Raw genomic sequence first — 21,554 nt, 5'->3', positions numbered from 1 at the left:
ACAATGAGATCACTAATGACTAGATACATCTCACACAATAACACGAACAAGTACATAGATGTGTTATCAGATTTGGTGAATAATTATAATCACACTCTGCATAGAAGTCTGGGGAAATGGGCTCCAGCAGATGTTACAAAAACCAATCAGATTCAGATTTGGTCCCATTTGTACATGAAGCCCGCTCTTGCTATGCTTAATAGAAAACAGAAGTTTCGCAAATTTCTCTTTAAAGTGACGGATCTAGTCAGAATTAGTTATTTGAAGAAACCATTCAGTAAGGAACACAACTTGCGCTGGACTGAGAAACTGTTTAAGGTTGCAGCACGAACTCGTTGACAAACCACCCCCATTTATACACTGAAAGATTTCAATGACAAGGTCCTAAAGTGACGCTTTTACGAGCAAGAGCTTCAAAAAGTAAACAAAGATTTAGATCACATATGGAATATTGAAAAGGTGTTGAAAAAAAACTGAGAAAAAGGAAAAGAGTATTACTTTGTTCCATGGGCAGGGTTGCCATCCAGTTTTGATTCGTGGATTGAAAAAAGTCAGGTGCAAAACGTTGAGGAGTTGGGAAGAAAAAATCCGTATGTGAAACCAACGTTATCTCGTGCGAAAGCGAACAAACCATTACAGAAATTTCTATATAATGTGAATGACCTGGTGCAAATCTCATATCTGAGAAAACCTTTTAGTAAGGAACTAGACCTCCGATGGACTGAGGAATTGTTTAAAATAGCTAATCGTACACAACGACAGGGTATACCCATTTATCGGCTGAGAGATTTTCACGATGAAATTCTGAAAGGAAGTTTTTACACGAGCGAACTGCAAAAAGTGAACAAAGACCAAGATATCTTGTGGAAAGTCGAAAAAGTGTTGTCAAAGAAACGTATCAAGGGCAAGTTATTTCATAAAGTGAGATGGTTGGGGTCGGATAAATCGTATGATTCATATGTAGAAGAAAGTGAGTTGAAAGAAGTGTGAACAGTATGGAAAAATATCTTGTGTTGAAAAGTTCAGACTCGAAGCTTTCCTATTTTCCAGACAATACTCCGTATCATTTTCGTGTAAAATTAAATCGTAGATTAACTTTCGAGGGGCATTGGGTTGTTGCTTTAGCAGAACTCAATTTTGGAAAAATAGATACTAAAAACATAAATGACTTACATGTAGATGTTGTGTGTAACCTGTGCGACAGTTCACTGGTTGGAAAAAGTCAGATGCCTTTATTGAGGCGTGTTGATTTGAGATAGGGTCCGAGCTACGTTTTCACAAGACTGTTTAATATTCCCATTGTCGTGAAAGAGACACCTAATGTAGAAGTCTATGTAAGAGGAACTAATGGAACACCAGAGTCATTTCACAAAGAAGAGACGCATCTGACACTACTGTTACGCCGATATCCGTTCTTAGATTGATTACTAACTATTCATCATGGATTCATTACCCGTATACATTCCAGGATTATACAAAATGGAAGCACTTTTTTGAGAAACACATGCTCGGTTCTAAGCAAAATAGTATTAGATCTGATTCTAAAGCAAACTACATTATTCCTTATAACTACGCGTCAACTTACAAAACTTAGAGCAGGAGTTAATGTTACAGTACAAATGACGTCAGAATCGCAGAGTGAAGTTGAGAGAGCCGATGCAAAAGAGAAACGCGTCAATGCTATAAAACGCAAAGCGAGTGAGATGGTTGTCGAACTGTGAACATACCATCGAGCACTGCTAAAGCACTCAAAAGTACACCCGTTGACGGACAGGATATCTTTAGTTAAAAACAGTAATAGAAATCAACGGAATTATGTCTCTGTTAAATGACAAGGACTTTGAGAAAGAAGTTCCACTTTCTCTCGATCTGTTTTCTCTACCACCCTATCAAACCAGTATATTTCAACACTATTTCGTTAACGTTCGTCCACTGAGCCAAATCAACAATTCCTCCCCTGTGGAGTTCCAGGTGACTAATTCGGGAAGCGATTACATCGATCTCAAACGTACGCGACTGCATCTCAAGTTGAAAGTCACACACGCTGATATCAGTGCTCTAAACACAGATGAACACATGGCTCCCGTTAATTTGTTTATGCAAGCCCTATGGTCACAGGTCTCAGTCTACCTGCAAGGGCAACTCGTGTCATCAACAAACAATCACTATGCTTACAAGAGCATGATGAAGACCCTAATCTATACACAGTAAAAAAAGTGTTGCACCCCCACATTAATATGTTTGATACATCACAACATTTAAAACGCCCGACTCTGGTTTTAATGGTAGGTATTCCTTGGGGATCTGATGTTAAATGTGTAATGTTTTCGGAGGGAAGATGATCACCAAAACGTAGCAATCAGCACGTGAATTGCATGGTGCATGACATTTGCAGATTGCAGTATCTTCTTAAGCTCAACATCGCCTATAAAAGATGTTCTCTGACAGCCCAGTTTATTGTAACCCACAATGCCGGGTAAACGATTGTCAGAAGCAGTCAAGTGGCAGATTATTGGCCTTCATGGAGCAGGTCTTTCATTCAAGGAGATTGGCAGAAGAACCGGACATCACTACTCAACAATAAGCCGTTTGGTCAGAAAACACGCACAAACTAATGATGTAAGGAATCGCAGACCCTCTGGCAGACCACAGTTAGAGATGACAGAGCGTTGTTGAGGGTGGTAAGGCGTCATCCATTTGCTACAAGCACAACCTTGAAACGTCTTTGGCTTCCTCGTCAACAGTTCAGTACCCAGACCGTGAGAAATCGTCTTAAAGCTGCAGGGTTGAAGTCCAGAAGGGTTATCAAGCGACCTAAACTCACAGACAACCACAAACGACTACGTCTAGCCTGGTGTAGACTGAGACAGAACTGGAACTTGAGGTCCTGGAGAAGAGTCCACTGGTCGGACGAAAGCAGGTTCCTTCTGCATGTTGTGGATGGCAGAGTGAGAGTATGGAGTCGTCCTGGAACAGCTTATACTGCAAGAAACATCATGCCAACTGTACCATATGGAGGTGGATCTGTTATGGTCTGGGGATGCTTCTCATTTGATTGTAAGCTTGATTTAGTGACCATACGAGGCAACTTGACAGGGGAGCGCTACATCCAAGAGGTGCTGAATCCAGTTGTGGTGCCCCATTTTGACAATCATCCACTGGCCACCAGACCGATATTCATGGATGACAATGCCAGACCACATGGTTCACGAGCTGTGACCCAGGTTATCCACAACAATGCTCTGACGCAGATTCCATGGCCAGCAATGAGTCCAGATCTGAATCCTCTGGAACATGTATGGGACATTTTGGGACGCCTGATTTATCGTCGGGACCCTCCTCCACAGAACTTGCGTGAATTGGAAGCAGCATTACACGAGGAGTGGCAGCAGCTGCCCATGGAGCAATTCCAACGTCTGGTGAGGAGTATGAGACGAAGACTTCAAGCTGTGATCCAAGTGCTTGGTGGAAGTTCTCGATATTGACTTACTGTGTCCGTCAAATCTCCATATGACATTCTTACCCTATTGGATGAATTTGATCACTAAAAATTATTGAGATGTCACCATACTTAATGCGTCTTCGTTGTTCGTTCATTTTTCGTAAAAGTTCAGCATGAGATTATTACATGCCATAAGGTCATGGAATACCCCATTTAAGTTCATTGTATAGACAATACACTGGTTTGTTGGTATACACGAAATCCTGGTTATAATATTAATTCGGTTATCTTTACACCCTTTCAAAACACCCCTCCATGAAAAAGTATAGGGGGTGCAACACTTTTTTTACTGTGTATACTATGGAGACGAAGCAAAGAGGTCTCAGTTGCAGTCGCAGTTGTTTTACAAGGATAGTGGAGAGGTAAAGATGACATCGAAAGCGCAGATCCTATTAGAGGTGTAAACGGGGGTTTGGCAATGTGTGGAAACTTCATAGCCAAAAGCAAGAGTCTGACGCTTTCCGGTCCCATCTACGAGGATGTGTTTAACATGAATCGTCACCTGGTCAACAGAGTTGACATGAATCTAAAATTTTACAGAACAACGCCAATTTTTAGTTTGATGAGCGGAAAGAAGGGCGAAAGCTACAATATTGAGCTCCTAGACGTCTACCTTAAAGTATGTAAGCTCAAGGTGATCAGTGCTTTGATCTTAGCTCAAAACAACCTGTTTCAGAAGAACAATGCACTCTATCCCTACACTAAAACAGAGGTGAAGGTGACGAGTATTCCATCAACCCAGCTGAGCCACAGCATAGACAACGTGTCCAGTTACGTCGCCAATCGCTACGTAGTGGGATTCGTTGACAGTGACTCTCTAAACGGTTCCTATTCACTTAACCCTTTCAATTTCAAGTCAGATATGATAAAAACTGTGACACTTTATGTAGACGGTGTCAGTGTGCCAGGAAGACCAATTGAACCAGACAATGTTAAGGCCTATGTGAATATGTTTGACTGTACTGGCATGTGGAGAAAAAATGTAGGAAATGACATTACGAGAGGAGAGTTTCTACTTGGAAATGCACTGTTTGTATTCACATTGGAACCTGCCTTTCTCGAATCAGAATATCTCGATTTGGTGAAAAGTGGAAGTGTCAGATTGGAGGTCGAGTTCAAATCAGCTCTCAACAAGACTCTCAGCTGTATCGTACTCAGTGAAAGAAACAGCATCATCGAAATTGATCAAGCACGAAACGTGTTTGTTAAATGAGACAAAAATGTACACCTCACAGTTAATGGGTGCCATTCGGTGCGAGCACAGGCTGAACACACATGTCCTCGGTGTGTACTCACGCGACACATTACCATGTATATCTCATCCGAAAAGAGAATGGGGGCTTATTGTGAACACAGAAGACAGTTCACAACATGGCAAACTTTGGATATGTATATATGTTAAAGAAAACAAAGGAGAGATATTTGATTCTTTAAGCCACAATGTGGATAATGTATTTGTACAATACCTAAAGTCTTATGTAACAAATTATACCCACAATGCAATACAGATACAATCTCCTGATTCTTCCGTGTGTGATTTCTATTGTTTATATTATCTCCTATGCAAAACACAAACAAAACCTTAGCATGAATGATATTGTCAATCAGTTCGATGCTAGTGATCACATATCCAATGAATCCTATGTATCCGATTTTCTGTCGTTATTTTAGATACTGTACCGAATCGTGCATACCTTGTAGTTTCATAAAATCATAATAAAAAGTTGTATGAGTTTTTCGATATTTTGTCATTTCTGTTCAGTGATAAATATGATACTCTCATGAATGTGCCTCATTACGTTCACATATTATCAAACAAACCGGACATTACGATTTTCTGAGCCATATATTAGCGTTGAACGATAGACGTGCCATCAAAGAAGATATCAGCTATAGTAAGACGGTTACTTGACTTTCGTATAGGTGTAAGCAGATATGAAAGGAGACGGTTTCTTCAAAGAAACCCTGACAATCCTTATTGGTCAGTTCTGAGACAATTTGTACGTCCGAGTACAACGAACCCTATGCGCAAGCGTCTTTTGATCCGTCACACGCCATGGATAACATTTATCTTTAAATAGGATCATGTCAATGAAGTTAGAGATGAAGCCATCAGAAGGTCCAAGACTCCTAGTTCGTGCTTCTGCTTAAATAGTCGCGTAGATCGTACTAATGTACAATTACGAAGAAGAGTTACTAACTTCAACATGTCCAGACTAACCACTAGCACACTGACTTCTGAACACGGCGAATGTTTGTTACCTATACCAACGCCTACGACTATTTCAGTGATTGGCGGGACGTGTAGTGGGAAGACTATTAGAGCATGCGTATGTTATGTGTGACACGGCGCCTAACCTCATTGTGTATTGTTACGCGGTCTGGCAGGACCGATATGCAACAATCTATTCCAAATATACAGTTTCATGAAGGACTACCTGTCGAAAGTAAACTGAATTCATGGTCCGAACAGTCCGAGAAAAATATGATCCTTGTGTTAGATGATTTAATGATGGAAGTGTGTAAAAATCGCTTCATGTTAAACGTGTATACTACTCTGTCTCATCATCTGGGTATCACGGTTATTAACATACAACAGCCTGCCTATCCTAAAGGTGAATGCAACCGCAGTATTTCACTCAACACTCATGTGTCACAGAGATATAATATGTTCGTGTCAGGTTTACTCGGATCATATCCTTCCACTAATTTAGTATTAGCCTTAGAATACCTTTTCGCTACCATCGATATACCGCCTCTTAATCCTTTCTCAATAAACAAGTGCATATCGTAATCGGTGAGTAGTTTTAGTTCTATGCCGGTCTTCTTCAACAATGCATCCCACGATAGTCCAGGACTGGAATAGTACCATGCTGGGTCCAAGCCGTATTGTTTTAAACAAGTCTTTCTAAATATCTCGAATATGTCGGCGAGTAACAATACATCGGTTTTTAAGTACAGATCGTGATAATCGCCTAAATTCTTACAACCTAATTTATCCAAGACCGTCAGAGCGTGTTCATAATCGGCATCTGTTATTTTAGATTCTGTTAAGTTACTATAGAATGATTCAAGGGGCGGTAATTTAGTTTCGTTGAATCAAGACCAATCATCCATATATTCGTAAGGATATACACCTTTTCTCAGCAACAAATGACGGCACCGATCGGTATATTGATTTGTTATTGCAAAGTCATCGGGATTGTTCGCATTAGCTTAATTGTCCAGGGAATATAACAGAAACTGTACGGAGTCTATGAATCTAAGTCCATTATTTTGCTTTATTCTGGCTTTCCCATCCTTGTCCGTATAATTTATAGTTTTAGTCAACGAGAACGATATATATTTTTCCATATTATTAGGAATACACGTTAAGCCACCGTCAGTCTTTGAGATGGCTTGCATATGGAGATGAGAATCGTATCCTCTAAGGTTATGAAACACAACGGGGATGGGTATTGTTTGAGAATTCATTTTTAGTTTCAAGTTACACTCGTGGCAATGATCTCTTACGGAATCCCCATTCAGGGGTTTATTACAAACATGACAACTCGTTGACTTCTTATAGGCCCTCCAATCATCCCTCGTCATATACATTGGTTTCTTACACGATAAATTTTCCCTGATTATTCTCTCTTCATTTTGTAGATATTCTAGGAACTTTCCCGCTGCATCGGGATCTCTGTAAATCACGAGCGGGTTTGTTTTCCCATCATACCTTACAACTATATATCCAAACCCACAAGGAATATGTTCTTGAATTTTGTATGTAAAACTACTATCAGTATTGCGTTCAGTATTTTCTATAGGTTTGATAAGCACTTCAAAGTTGGCGTAAATTACATACATTTGATTACAATAATATTTCTTTCCTGCATGTTTTGTTTGATTGCATAATAGTCTGCTTAAACTCTTTATCCACGTATAATGATATTTATCATCTTTTTTTATTAGAAATAAATTGATTCTGGGAATATGTTCTGGGGCAGAGCTTATCCTGTGTACAACAATTCCTTTAGAAGAATGTCCGAAAACATTTATAGCTAAATTATTTTGCTTTTCCACCTTATCAATTTGTGATATTGGTGTAGGTTCGTCTATACCATCAAAGTTGAGTCCATCGTTTTGGGGATAGCTAGAAGGTCTTTTGGATTTTTGTCTGCAGGGAACAATGCAGATGTTATTGCAACTCTTAAACAGCCATCGCCTTTATTTTTTACATTAACTATTGCTTTTTTCTTCTTATAATACGGAGGTAAGTCTATATAAGATCCACCTTTGAAGGGCATATAATTTGCTATATCTAAATATAAACTATCGATTATATCCACACCCCAACCCGAACCTCTATTAGTCCAGCGTTCTAAAGTTTCCTGTATCCTCTGAATTGATGTATCTAATGATGTGCTTATAGTATCGTATTCGGTTATAACTTCTTGATTGCTTTGGTAATATGGTTCGGTATATTCAGTGCTATCGTCTGCGCTACTTTTACTCAATGACATTTTAATCGTCAGCTGGTATTTTATACTATGTAAATCATCTAATTCCTCGTTAATTTTACTCGATATGATAGGCTTAACATCATTAACATCCATGTTGGAATTAATATCCATCTTCCAACCTCTTAGATATTTACCAATGATAGCGGATGTGGGTACAAATTTTAATTCAACATCATCTTGTTGATTTGTATCAACATATTCCTGTTGTTTTTTATCAACATCATCGGATTGATTATTATCTAGTTAGGCGAGACCAATTTAATTGCTAGGATTACGGATCCGCCGACACCATTTTTCGCCAAATCGGAAAAAAAAAAAAATGAAATTCTATCATTTTTTTTTATAATATTCTACCCGACATCCAACATCGATCAATAAGCCTTGTTGTGAGAAATACATGTTACGGGAAGTAACTCTTGTTTTTAACTAAAATTCCTTACGCACATGTGTCGGCAAATTCCATTGGTCGTTCCACGCGAACATAGCCAATCGAATGCGTACTCTCAATTACAAGTGTTTCCCACATGCGCAGAATGTGTTTTGAATATGCCGGAACCTTGTGGACATGGGGTGTCAGTTTTGGTATTTTAATGCCTCTTATTATCTGCTGTCTTTCGACAATGTCAGCAAAGTATTTTAGCGTAAGCGTTCTGAAGGGTAGCGTGTGCTTATCAAAGCGAATCATGGAAAGTCCACTGGATGACACAGTTGGTGATTTGGCGACGAAAGCCGTATCGTCAATCGCCGATGGAGATGGACTTTCTATACAAGAGGTGCATGCAACAGAATCCAAGGCTGGTTCCTACGGGAATATCGTCGAACTTACAACACCCATGCAAGTTTTAGCAGACTTTGGACTAAATTATGTGACAGTGGTGGCAAAATCGAGAATAAACAGCGCCGATGTGCAGAAAACATCAGCGTTTGATGTTATGATGAGTTCTCAAAAGTTCGACAAGCTGCCGGCGAAATATTCTGGTGACAAACTAACTGGCGATCGAAAACTTTTCAGTGACATTCTCGACCTGTTTCACAAACATGGCATTGGTTTTACAACAAATAATGTTGAAGCAGTAGGAAAAACTGTTTGCAAGACTCTTCAGAGAATATTATGGTACATCACATCACAGCACAGTAAACTGAAGGAGAGGGGGGGGGAAATTCCCAACATGTTCCAACAGTTCGAAGGCTACTTCGATCATGTACAAGCACATAAGCCACCACCAAAGGTATGTATAACAAAATCTGTAAACGTCAATTTCTTAGGAAAATTTTTGAAAAATAATTTGACACCTGAAAACCTTTATTAATACTATGTTGATTGTTGAAGCTAGTATAAAACTTGGATTGTTTTAGACAAACCCAGACTTTTAAACTAGTACTCTGTCAGTGTGTGTGCATGTGTTTTGCCAAATGGTCAAGGGAACTATTATTGAATAAAGTCATATGTTGACATGATGAGAATAAATACAGGTTAATAAATTTAGCATTTATTAAATTTTTAATAGAGAACAATTGTCTACTTTAAATGAAACTGCAATGTTACAAGATTGTAATACAAACTTCAAACAATGATTTTTAAACATCTGATGACTTGTATTTTCAGATGGAAGTCGCAAAACTTCAAGAGCATATTGATGCCCTGTCTGAGCTCCTCATGCTGCCATGGACCTACAAATTTAAGACACTCTATCAAGATATTCAGCAACTGGTCCAGTGTATGAGAAAGTACATTGACTTCCTGAGACAACAGTCCCAGCGGTCCAAAGAACGACACAATGCTAGTGCACCTTTGCGAAATCCTTCTGTGAATTTTTCTCTTGCAGTTATTGAGGCAACTGTTGGTCCTGTGGGGGAGAATTATTTGGATCTTGACAATACATTGGCTTCTGAGGATGAATACACTCCTGTGGAAATCAGCAACTATCACCCAACCTGTAGATACAAGAGAAGAACATGGATTGACAATCTAAGTTTGTCTGTACCAGTGGCACATTACAGTTACTTTCAGGGCAATTATCTCGGAAATATACATTTTGTATGGCGTTTGCCAGGTGATAAGAGCGAGAGGTCAGATGAAAATACAGTTAAAACTGTGCGGGTAGTCCACAAGTCATTGCCAGATTATTCAACTAGACAGATGAAGAAAGAGTTCTATGCGAAATACCAACAGTCTACAGGAGTGTCTCCAGCTCTTCTCAGAAACATGTACAAATTCTTGACCAATGACAGTAGTGGTGCTGAAAACACTGCACAAGCTGCGATTGAAGATGTGTTGGAGTTAAATGATCCTGATGTGGCATTGGATTTACGGAGACTGAATGGCAACCCAGACAGTACAAAGTTTGATACCTTCTGGGGTGAAGTTGAAAAATACTTCCATGAAAGGGACCTTGCCGTCCACGAGCGGAGACACGGATCACAACTGTACCTTCCATATGCAATATCAATTGACGATCTTGTGTCAACGGTGCGGGGTCGTGTAGATCCAGAAGTACTCATTCCCTCCAATGAATGAGTGAGACTGCAGTTCTGGCCAGCCAATCCAACGACGAGGACTGCATTCCACTACACTGGTCGTTTCAATGTAAAGTTTTCACTTCAAACAAGACAGATACGTGGAAAACATGAGGATAGTCACTATGTGGCTGCACAGTTGGTCTACTTGAAGAAATTTGCTGTGACATTGAGAGAGCATGTCGATTTCTTTTGGCTTGATGACAAAGCCATTGTTCCTATTGGAGAGCCTGGATTACCTGTTAGTACTGGTGTTCGCCCACATAATGCTTCTCTTTCCAGTACTACTGCCAGCTCTCTTACAGCATTTGATCATGATTATAATGTGTGCGGGGCCATCCCCTCTGTTGCTCTGCACTGTGACATTCCACAGGATGCCAGTGATTCTTTCTTCAATGGAACAGCCTTTGTGACTATAAAGGACAAAGTGTTCAGTCCGTCCAGTGCTATTCGTCATGGTGCTGAAACAACAAACATCATCAAATCCCATTTCAGTACTGATGATGGAAATTCAGAGAGAGCTATACTCATAATGTACACGGATGGTGGCCCTGATCACCGCACTACTTTCGGATCTGTGCAATTGGCTATGATAGCCATGTTTGCATGGCTCGATTTGGACATGTTGATCACGGCAAGGACAGCACCAATGGGCAGTTGGGCAAACCTGGCCGAAAGAGTGAACTCTGTTCTGAACCTTGCACTACAAAATGTCTCCTTAGAGAGGGAACGGATGACAGAGGAACTGGAAATGAAAATGAAGAGAGTGTCAACCCTGAAAACTGCAAGAGACATTGCTTCTAGGTATCCAGCTTTTAAAGAAGGCCTTACAGCAGCCGTCTTGCCAGTTCTGAAGTTACTGGAGGAAAGGTTTTCTCATCTGAAAGTCAAGGGGGATGCGGTGATAATAAACAGTGCTGCAAGCAATGAGAGTGTTGAAAATTTCTTCGGAATTTTGAAAGATCATATAGATGATAAACTTGATATGAACAAGTTGACGAAGAAAGATCTGGAGAAATCAGATAAACTAAATGACTTCATGGATCGCCATTGTCGCTGTCGGCAGTACATCTTTCAAATCAAGAAATGTGATCCTCACAGAGTTGACGATTGTTGGTATTGTGTCATCAATCCTCCAAGACTGCCTGATGATGAGTTTGAACAATTGAATTTCATTCCTGATCCTGTTGTATCTCCTGAAAGTGGAGATAAGTTTGAAGAGTTTCATTCTGTCTATGGTACAGACACTACTGATTCAGCTAGACCCTCCTTGAGTTCTGTCACCATGTCTTCAATAAGAGACAAGCAAAATAGGAAAATTCTCACTGCAAAGTTCGAGAGTCAGTAACATGTGTTGAATGTCGTAAACCGAGATGTGTTTATTCAGACACCAGACTTTCCTACAAAGACAAAACAGCCTTGATCCGCATGAGAGAGGGACGTTCTTACACTTGTGGGTCACCACTGTTTCCTCCAGCATCTCCATACTTTTAAACGCTAGTTGTGAAAGAGAGTCTCAGATGTTCGTCCACAATGGAGACTACATACTATGCCAGTAATACATGTTCTTTGCCAAGTGTTTGCTTTCACTGCGGAATTGCCAGGTCAGAAGATTTTGCTGATGACAGTGTAATCCATGAACTTCAGGCTATGTACAGCACTGTGAGGCCTATCTGTCGATCTTGTAAACAATCAGGAAAAGAAGCTGCAGTGAGGGGGAAACGTAATGTTAAAAAACTGAGAACATCATAAATCATTTTGCATTAACTGACCTGTAAATCATGCAGGTACTAGTCAAATGATGGAAGATATGTTAACTCCTGTGTTTTGTGTGAAATCAGAAATGGTACCTCTTATTTTTTAAATACATTTTCCAATTTTGATGTGATGTGGGGGAAAGTCTTGGCCCGAATTTGAGCAGAATGTCTCTGCTCATGTATGTTATCCTTTTGTTGTTTTATGACTGCTTTTAATAGGAGGTGTGTACCTCATTATTCCATGAGGAAAATGCTGTGTGATACTGAGTGAAAGTGGAAAAAAGTACTTTTTGTAACATTTCAGGTACAGTTTTTGTAGGTGCTAAATGGTTATTTGTTTTGAAGCCATTTAATAAGTGCCATTTCATTTTAGTGCATTCCACATGTTAGCATAACACGTCAGTCATGAGTGTTACCTGATCATTTAACACGATTAAGTTATACTGGATAGAGTATTTCAAGTACTTGTATGTGCCAAATGTTCTTTTGTTTTGAAGTCAAGGGCTATTTAATTTAAGTGCATAACACTTCAGCTATGAGTGTTACCTGATCATTTAACACGATAAAGTGATACTGGACAGAGTATTTCAAGTACTTGTATGTGCCAAATGTTTTCTTTTGTTTTGAAGTCAAGGGCTATTTAATTTAAGTGCATAACACTTCAGCTATGAGTGTTACCTGATCATTTAACACGATAAAGTGATACTGGACAGAGTATTTCAAGTACTTGTATGTGCCAAATGTTCTTTTGTTTTGAAATCAAGGGCTATTTAATTTAAGTGCATAACACTTCAGCTATGAGTGTTACCTGATCATTTAACACGATAAAGTGATACTGGACAGAGTATTTCAAGTACTTGTATGTGCCAAAAGTTTTCTTTTGTTTTGAAGTCAAGGGCTATTTAATTTAAGTGCATAACACTTCAGCTATGAGTGTTACCTGATCATTTAACACGAAAAAAGTGATACTGGACAGAGTATTTCAAGTACTTGTATGTGCCAAATGTTTTCTTTTGTTTTGAAGTCAAGGGCTATTTAATTTAAGTGCATAACACTTCAGCTATGAGTTTTACCTGATCATTTAACACGAAAAAAGTGATACTGGACAGAGTATTTCAAGTACTTGTATGTGCCAAAAGTTTTCTTTTGTTTTGAAGTCAAGGGCTATTTAATTTAAGTGCATAACACTTCAGCTATGAGTGTTACCTGATCATTTAACACGAAAAAAGTGATACTGGACAGAGTATTTCAAGTACTTGTATGTGCCAAATGTTTTCTTTTGTTTTGAAGTCAAGGGCTATTTAATTTAAGTGCATAACACTTCAGCTATGAGTGTTACCTGATCATTTAACACGAAAAAAGTGATACTGGACAGAGTATTTCAAGTACTTGTATGTGCCAAATGTTTTCTTTTGTTTTGAAGTCAAGGGCTATTTAATTTAAGTGCATTCCACATGTTAGCATAACACGTCAGCCATGAGTGTTACCTGATCATTTAACACAATGACATTATACTGGACAGAGTATTTCAAGTACTTGTAGTTTTACCCTGAACGTCAAGGGTACGAAGATTGGATGGTGCCATTTTGGCAAAAAGCTGACATACCCGGTAATCAAAAGAAGCTGCATACTTGAATAAACATTCTATTCATGGTGAAATAACAAAGAGAACAACACAAGAATAGGCATAATGTTTTATTAAGACATTCTTCATAAGCATGTATCTTCTTCTTATTTCTGTCAATGAAGCTGAAATGTGATGAAACTTGATTAATTTCTTTTAAAAAACAAGATGGCTGCCGTGCCTGACCTCCCTACTTGTATGTGCCAAATGTATATTTGTTTTGAAGCCAAGTGCTGTTTTAATTTCAGTGTATTTCACATTGTTTTTATATTTTTAAAATACAATAAAACTTTAATAAGTTAAAAGCTTGTTGTTGAAGTCTACCTGCTTGTGGAAAACTGCCAAAAGATACCTGTAAACCCTGGTCATCAGTAAGGAGTGTCATTAGATAAAGGGACTATAGTGCATGCGTGGTGGGTAATACTGAAATACTTTTGTAGCTTCTGTGGCACAAGTGAGGGATTTTTTTTTTTTTTTTTTTTTATTTCCTCCTATCAGCATTCCTGCCTCCTAAAATCCGTAATACCTGCGAAAAAAAATTCTCTCAAGTACTTTTTTTTTTTTTACATTCCCTCCTCCATTCAGCCACTTTACCCGAAAAAATCCGTAATCCTAGCAATTAAATTGGTCTGGCCTTAAGCAATCAATTCAGCTTTTCTCATTCGAGAATATCCATGTAGACGATGTTGTTTTGCCAAAGCCTTCAACTTTCTCACAAAAACCATTGTGGTTTAATGGTATATGCAAAATCAGTCAAATCTCTAAATGGTTGTTTTTCATATATCTAAATACGTATTCTCCCCAACCTATTCCTCTCATTGATGTAATCTCTCTTCCTAGCGTAAATAATCTGCTTCCTGACCCTATCAGCACCGTGTTTCTTACATAAACAATAACGACCTTTGACCCCTATCCCACATACAGAAAATGTATAGTTAATGTTTCCGTGCCTGATGTAATAAGAGTGGATCCCACAGTAAATACCAACAGAACGTCGGTTGCATTGAATTTTTTTTCCCATGAGTGTAAATCTACACAGATTCATGGTTATACATCTATCATATCATTTGTCTAAATGCAAATCACATCTCCACTGGTGAGTCATAGCTGTCATCGCTATTTATAGATTAGCAGTCAGGGTGACATGGCTGATAAGACTTGCCCGCCCTAACTAGGTCATGGTTTATGTGTAGTTATTGTGTAGCTATCAATAGCGATGACAGATAACCCAAACATTATGAATACTATCTCGCGGGTTTTTTGTTCCTCTGACGGTGTATAAAACTGACTTATTGTTGGTTGTGGCATTGGGTCAAGTTTTTTTCCATAAACGAGGAAGTATTCGTGCATGGCAGATTCAACATCCTTAAACGTTTGAATTGAATGTCCTTGTTTACGCAGTTCTTCATTAATAAAATCTAATCTTAATATCCTAGTGACTGGGCTGCTTCGAGTTGTTCTAATGCTTTATTATGTGGTTTACGCTCCTCTTCAACTTCTTTAGCGTTTGATTCCCTCAGAGTAGAAAATAAAAAATTACTCCCAGAAAAAGCTAGAGCATTAACAATAGCCCCACCGACCGCAATTGTTGCCATGTTTATAGGAATATAAAATATTCAAATGTTTAATTACTTCATTATATCTTCCGGGATAAGCCCTTGTTTGATGAGCATATCTTTTGTTGCCATTGCTAATCCAATATCGTGAATCATCATACCGATATCATAACCATTAAAATCTAGCTTGGGTGGTGTGGCTTTAGTAATCATTTTAGCTATACGAGCATAGCCAATGGCCAAGCCGCTGACCACTGCTGAATGATACCTTACGTTTACCAACATTTTACCGTCTGTAACTGGAGTAGTCATGCTTCTTATAGCATTATATGGGGGTTAACCTCTAATTGAACTTCTTGTTGTGTAATCGGGGGTGACGTTTTCTCTTCTCCGGTCTTATAAAACAACCATACCACCGCTATAGCAACAACACCTCGTGCCCAAGTTTTAATCGGACGACTATGTTCAATATTTGAATTATGCATTATTTTCGCTTTCCTCGCCTGCCCGCCCTTCCTACCGGCTGGGATTTTTCTGGGGTTCTTCTTAGTAATTCTGACTTGTGATATTGCTGGTATTTCCTCATTCACAATCTGTTGTGCATCCTCGTTCACTTGTTGTTGTGTCTCCACAATCTGTGGTGTCACTTGAGTCTCCATTATTAGTAAGTGGGCACGTATGTTTAAAGGGGCACTGATCTAAAGCAATTTCCCGCGACTGGTTGTTGCCTTTGTTATTGTTTTTTCCCAGTGAGTACCCGGATGAAGAGCAGAAATCTAGACTAGTTCGCGACCTCTGCTGCGCCATTCGTAAGCCCATTAGTCATTTTTATGGGTAGTAATAAGGGCGTATGGTCACATTGATCAACAAAATGAAATACAGTTTTCGAGATAATAAGGAAATGTAGGTATCTTTGAGGGTAGCATCAGTAATGATGACGTAGTTTTGATATGTCACTTACTTGGTAATTTTGCGATTCTCGTTTACACTATGTTGACTTGCAACACAAAGTAAATATTTCACCTGAGCATATGCTTTTTTTATAGTGTGTATATCTTTTTACTGTCAAAATGTGTAACATTTTCAAATTTATTAAACGCCTAAATATTCAGTTATTTTACAAAGTGACTGAAAAACATTTCCATCTGTATTATTATGATAACGAATTCCAAACATTTTGATGTTTAATGTCATCACCAAGAGACTGCAAATGTTACGTTGAAAAGTACATTTCTATGTTGTTTGGCTTCTCATCCTACATAATAATCTGTTGTGATGTTTTTAGGCCCGTTGCATCGTCTTAATCAATTTTAGTCAATCTGGACAGATTTTTCAGTCAAAATGCCTGAAATATTTACACATTTTATAAACTGCCTGAGAGAATCACATTTTACAAATTGACGGTAATATATACACGCTTACAAAGGAAGACTTGTGAAAACAACGTCTATCGCGCATTGAAGAATTTCCCAAACAAGATGTAGAGGAACAAGAACGAATCGGTTCAATGCTACAGCAAATGAAGGAAAACAAAATGCAAATACCATAATTACAACCTACCAAATTTATGTGTATAAATTTTAGGCAGCTTCCTTGTTCGAGGAATGTATCCGTGAATATCCACACAAAGGAACAATATCCTACTCGTCTGCAGCTGTACAAAGAAACTTATTCGATGTCACGTGTCTCTGTAACAATCAAATATTTTAAAAGATATACATCGTTTCGGGATATTATAACCCGTGTTCGTTTCTCAACTGATCACTTAGATTGTTTCAGGTGTTTCACATAGGTGTCAAGTCTCAAGGGTCGGCTGAGAAAGCTCACGTTACAACTATTTTCATAACGCCCACGGTTCCTAAAAAATCCATTGAGTGATAGATAACAATGAGCAATCAATCAACGTATTATCAGTTAACCCTTTGAACAAAGTATGTTGTTTTTACATCGGCACTTCACGCCATGATATGAGTATTCCCTTTGTTTTAGTAAACCTAGACATGTAAACACTCATTTTTGACATATCCACTGTGCAAGATAACAGTGATTAATCAATCAACGTATTTTCTGTTAATCCTTTGATGACTAGGAACGATCCGTTGATTTACAAAAAAAGTAAATCAACTGATCATTCACCTCTTGCTGGGCTGCCACTTGCATATTACATAACACACATTTCACCTCACTTCAAACCTGTATTTAGATTGAATAATTACCCCAGACACAATAAATGCCAAATGGGAACCTTTGTCAGGTAATCTAAGTGGTGCTACCACTAATTATACCTGTAATAAATTCATTAACTGAGCATCAAGTGAATGACGACAAATACACAAGTGTAGGGTTATACCAGAAAACGTGGATGACAACAAGGGAGTAGTAATCGTATTATCGACGCAATCCGAAATCCGAAAATGCTTTCACTGCATGGATACTTTTTTTTAAACTATAACAATCAGGGGTATTTCGAAATGACAGCATCCGATGAGCTTCGCCATTCTTTTTGTCTGTTTGTTTAGGCTGAAGAAATTAATTAACATGCGCCCTTTGTCGAAATCTTTATAGATCACAGTTAACCAATCAGTGTTCAAAAATGCGTAAAACAAATATTGCCTCCAGCCTCCAAGTTTATTTAGCTGTCCTTAGCTGCCCAGTTTCTGGTCACGCTCAGCTGCGTAGCATATCATCTGGGTACTCACGGGGAAAAAAACAATAACAAAGGCAACAACCAGTCCGGAGAATTGCGTTAGATCAGTGCCCCTTTAAATTGACAATACCTAGCCGTTATTAAAGCGGTGGTCACCGGAGCTAAGAACATTCCGTTTCTATGATAAAACTCACAGCTTACTGAGCTCATAGCGTGTTCGATGAATGGGTCTTTCTCGAGAGATTCGCATAAATACGGGCGATGTTCTGCCGGGATAGGAAGAAACGTACTAGCTATGACTGTGTATAGTTGTAACAAAGCCGAACCTATTGTTTTAGTCATGGTAGCTCCCAGTCTAGACTCGTAACGCGCGTACAGTTCATGTTAAAGCGGTGGTCACCGGAGCTGAGAACATTCCGTATCTATGATAAAACTCACAGCTTACTGAGCTCATAGCGTGTTCGAAGAATGGGTCTTTCTCGAGAGATTCGCATAAATACGGGCGATGTTCTGCCGGGATAGGAAGAAACGTACTAGCTACGACTGTGTATAGTTGTAACATAGCCGAACCTATTGTTTTAGTCATGGTCTAGACTCGTAACACGCGCGGTCATGTTATCAATTTTTTCGATGGTATAATTTTCCCCAAAATATTGGGAACATTTTCCACCAGCTACCAATGCAGCGGGTCTTTCTCTATGTTTATCTAAAGATTCTATCAGCTAATCACGTAATGTTCGAGATTCCATGAGATTGCAATGCGCATGCGCAAGTCAGTGCAAACCGCGCTTTTAGCCACTGCCACTTCTCAAGCAGATCATACTTCCCCTCATCATCATGCGCCTGATGCTTCTGGGACTTTGCTTGACGAATTTCTCAAGATGAACGAACGCATGGAAAAGAGAATGTCTGATTTTGAAGGCAGAATTGACACCCTTAAACAAGATTATGCTTACGATGATGAGCAGAATTTTATTTATGAGGATGATGATGATGATTATATTCCACCAAGTCAGGCACATATTGCCAAAATCTACGAAACGGGGACTGTTGACCTAGCAACAGAACTACTTAGTGGTGAGGAAGTCGTGCACGCGCATGACGAAATCAGTGCTGATCCTTCTGGTTTAGAAGTTGTAAACCTCATCAGAGAAACTCTGCCGATAACAACGACTGATGGGGCCCCAATTGACACCAAACTGGCTGAATTGGTTCATCAGGTATTCACTACCAAGTTTGATGACGCGGTCATCGAACAGAAACTAAAAGACCTGAAAAAGCCAGCTAACTGTTTGGATTTGAACACGCCCGAAATTAACAAGCTAATATGGGATTCCCTGCAATCTGACACACGTTCGATGGACGTAAAAATGCAGCGTGTCCAGAGTGGAATGATAAAGTCGACCATAGCGGTGACAAATACACTGAACAGTTTAATTGCTCACAAGCAAGAGGTGCCAGCCACTTTGTTCAGAGATATTGTTTCTAAGTTGAGTGACTCACTTACGATGTCGGCTTATGTTAATAGAGAATTAAACCTCAGAAGGAAGGAACTGATAAAACCACAGTTGAATGATCACTATCGTGCACTGTGTACCCCAAGTGCTCCGACAAGTTCAGATTACCTATTTCGGGAGGATGTGGCCAAACACTTGAAAGACATTGCTATGTCAACTCGACTTGGTCACAAGGCTACTAGCTATGGACATGGAAGAGGCCGTGGTTGGCATAGATATCAACCCTATCCATATGGTGGTAACAGATGGGCGAGAGTCCGTGGCAGAGAAAGGTATTACCATGGTACGCCTTTTTTAGGGAACGGCAGAGGCTGCTGGAACAAGTTCTCCGAAAAAAGAGGAGGGGGGAAGTCGGCCAAGCAATAGATGGCTGTACACAGACAACAGATGATAGCCAGGTAGGTGAGTACCTTGCTATGTCTGACTGCTCAAATGTTGATTTTATGGCTGGTCGATTATCTTCATGTTTACATGAGTGGGAGAAACTAACAAAGGATCCTTTTATATTGAATGTCATAGAGGGTCTCAGAATTGACTTTATTGAAAAGCCAAAACAATTGTTTGAACCTCATCAAATTAGATTTAATCTACAAGAAAGTGCTATCATTAGTGAAGAAACTCAAATCTTACTCAAACAAAATGTTATTGAACCAGCAGAGGAGACTGCTAATCAGTTTGTTTCAAATATTTTTATTAGAAAGAAGAATAGTGGAAAATACAGACTAATATTAAATTTGAAACAGCTCAATGAATATGTTCAATATCACCACTTTAAAATGGAAAGCTTGCAGAACGTGTTGGACATGATCACTCCAAATGTCTACATGGCATCCATAGATTTGACAAATGCCTACTATTCAGTAAATGTCCATGTTGCACACAGAAAGTATCTCAGTTTTAGATGGGGAAATGGTTTTTATCAATTTACATGTATGCCAAATGGCTTAGCTTGTGCTCCCCGCGTATTCACTAAGATACTGAAACCAGTCTATTCCTATCTCAGGTGTCAAGGTAATCAGTACCTTGGATATATTGACGATTCTTTCACTCAAGCAACAGAAAAAGAAAACTGTTCAGTTTCAGTATGTGAAATGTCAAGAGCCTTCAGTTCACTTGGCTTTACAGTTAATTTTGAGAAATTTGTTTTAGAACCATCTACTAGAATAAAATTTCTTGGTTTCCACATTGACTCAGAGAAAATGACACTGGCTTTACCAGATGACAAAGCTCAGGCTATCCAAACTAAATGTAATTTAGTTTTGACTCAGCAACAATGTTCTGTAAGGACAGTGGCTCAGTTGCTAGGTCTATTTGTAAGCACATTCCACGCTGTCCTTTTTGGACCAGTGCGCTACAGACAACTAGATAGGGAAAAAACGGAGGCACTTCAAGATAATTATGGTGACTTTGATGCAATGATGGTATTATCAGAGGATGCTAAGCAGGAAATAAAATGGTGGAAGGACAATGCCATGGGTGCTGAGAAACTCATTACAACTTCCTCCGAGCCAGATATGGAAATTAGTACTGATGCTAGTCTATTAGGATGGGGGGCTTGTAATAACAAGAAGTCTGCAGGAGGGCGTTGGTCATTCCAGGAGAAGCAGCTCCATATTAATGCCTTGGAAATGAAAGCTGTCTATCTAGCCCTTCAAGCTTTCTCCCTGACTGAGTCATTTCAAGGAAAACATGTCCACATTTTATGTGATAATACTACAGCAGTGGCTTACTTAAAAGCTATGGGAGGTTCAAAATCTAAAGTTTGTAATGATCTTGCAAGGGAAATTTGGTTCTGGTGTATAGAACATAGTGTGTGGTTGACAGTGGCTCATGTGCCGGGACTGACAAATGTTGAAGCTGACAGAGCGTCAAGAAATTTTTCTGAGCGAACTGAGTGGTCTTTGGACAAAACTGTGTTTCAGAAAATCC

General features: G+C 39.1%; 2 protein-coding genes across 2 annotated transcripts in view; one reads left to right on the top strand and one right to left on the bottom strand.

The window, feature by feature from the left end:
• Positions 1–21,554, bottom strand: part of LOC124124830 (protein N-terminal asparagine amidohydrolase-like) — a 178,765-nt gene that overhangs the window by 83,837 nt on the left and 73,374 nt on the right. The window lies entirely within an intron of this gene.
• LOC124124828 lies at positions 18,803–20,012 on the top strand. The gene has a single exon (XM_046488105.2). It carries the CDS (start codon positions 18,867–18,869, stop codon positions 19,989–19,991), a length of 1,125 nt encoding a protein of 374 aa, XP_046344061.2. The 5' UTR covers positions 18,803–18,866; the 3' UTR covers positions 19,992–20,012.

This window comes from Haliotis rufescens, unplaced genomic scaffold (assembly GCF_023055435.1).
Source record: "Haliotis rufescens isolate VD_foot unplaced genomic scaffold, xgHalRufe1.0.p SCAF_65, whole genome shotgun sequence".
In the NCBI taxonomy this organism is placed as follows: domain Eukaryota; kingdom Metazoa; phylum Mollusca; class Gastropoda; order Lepetellida; family Haliotidae; genus Haliotis; species Haliotis rufescens.
Note: the sequence above shows the minus strand (reverse complement) of the source record. Positions and strands in the feature narration are given on the sequence as shown.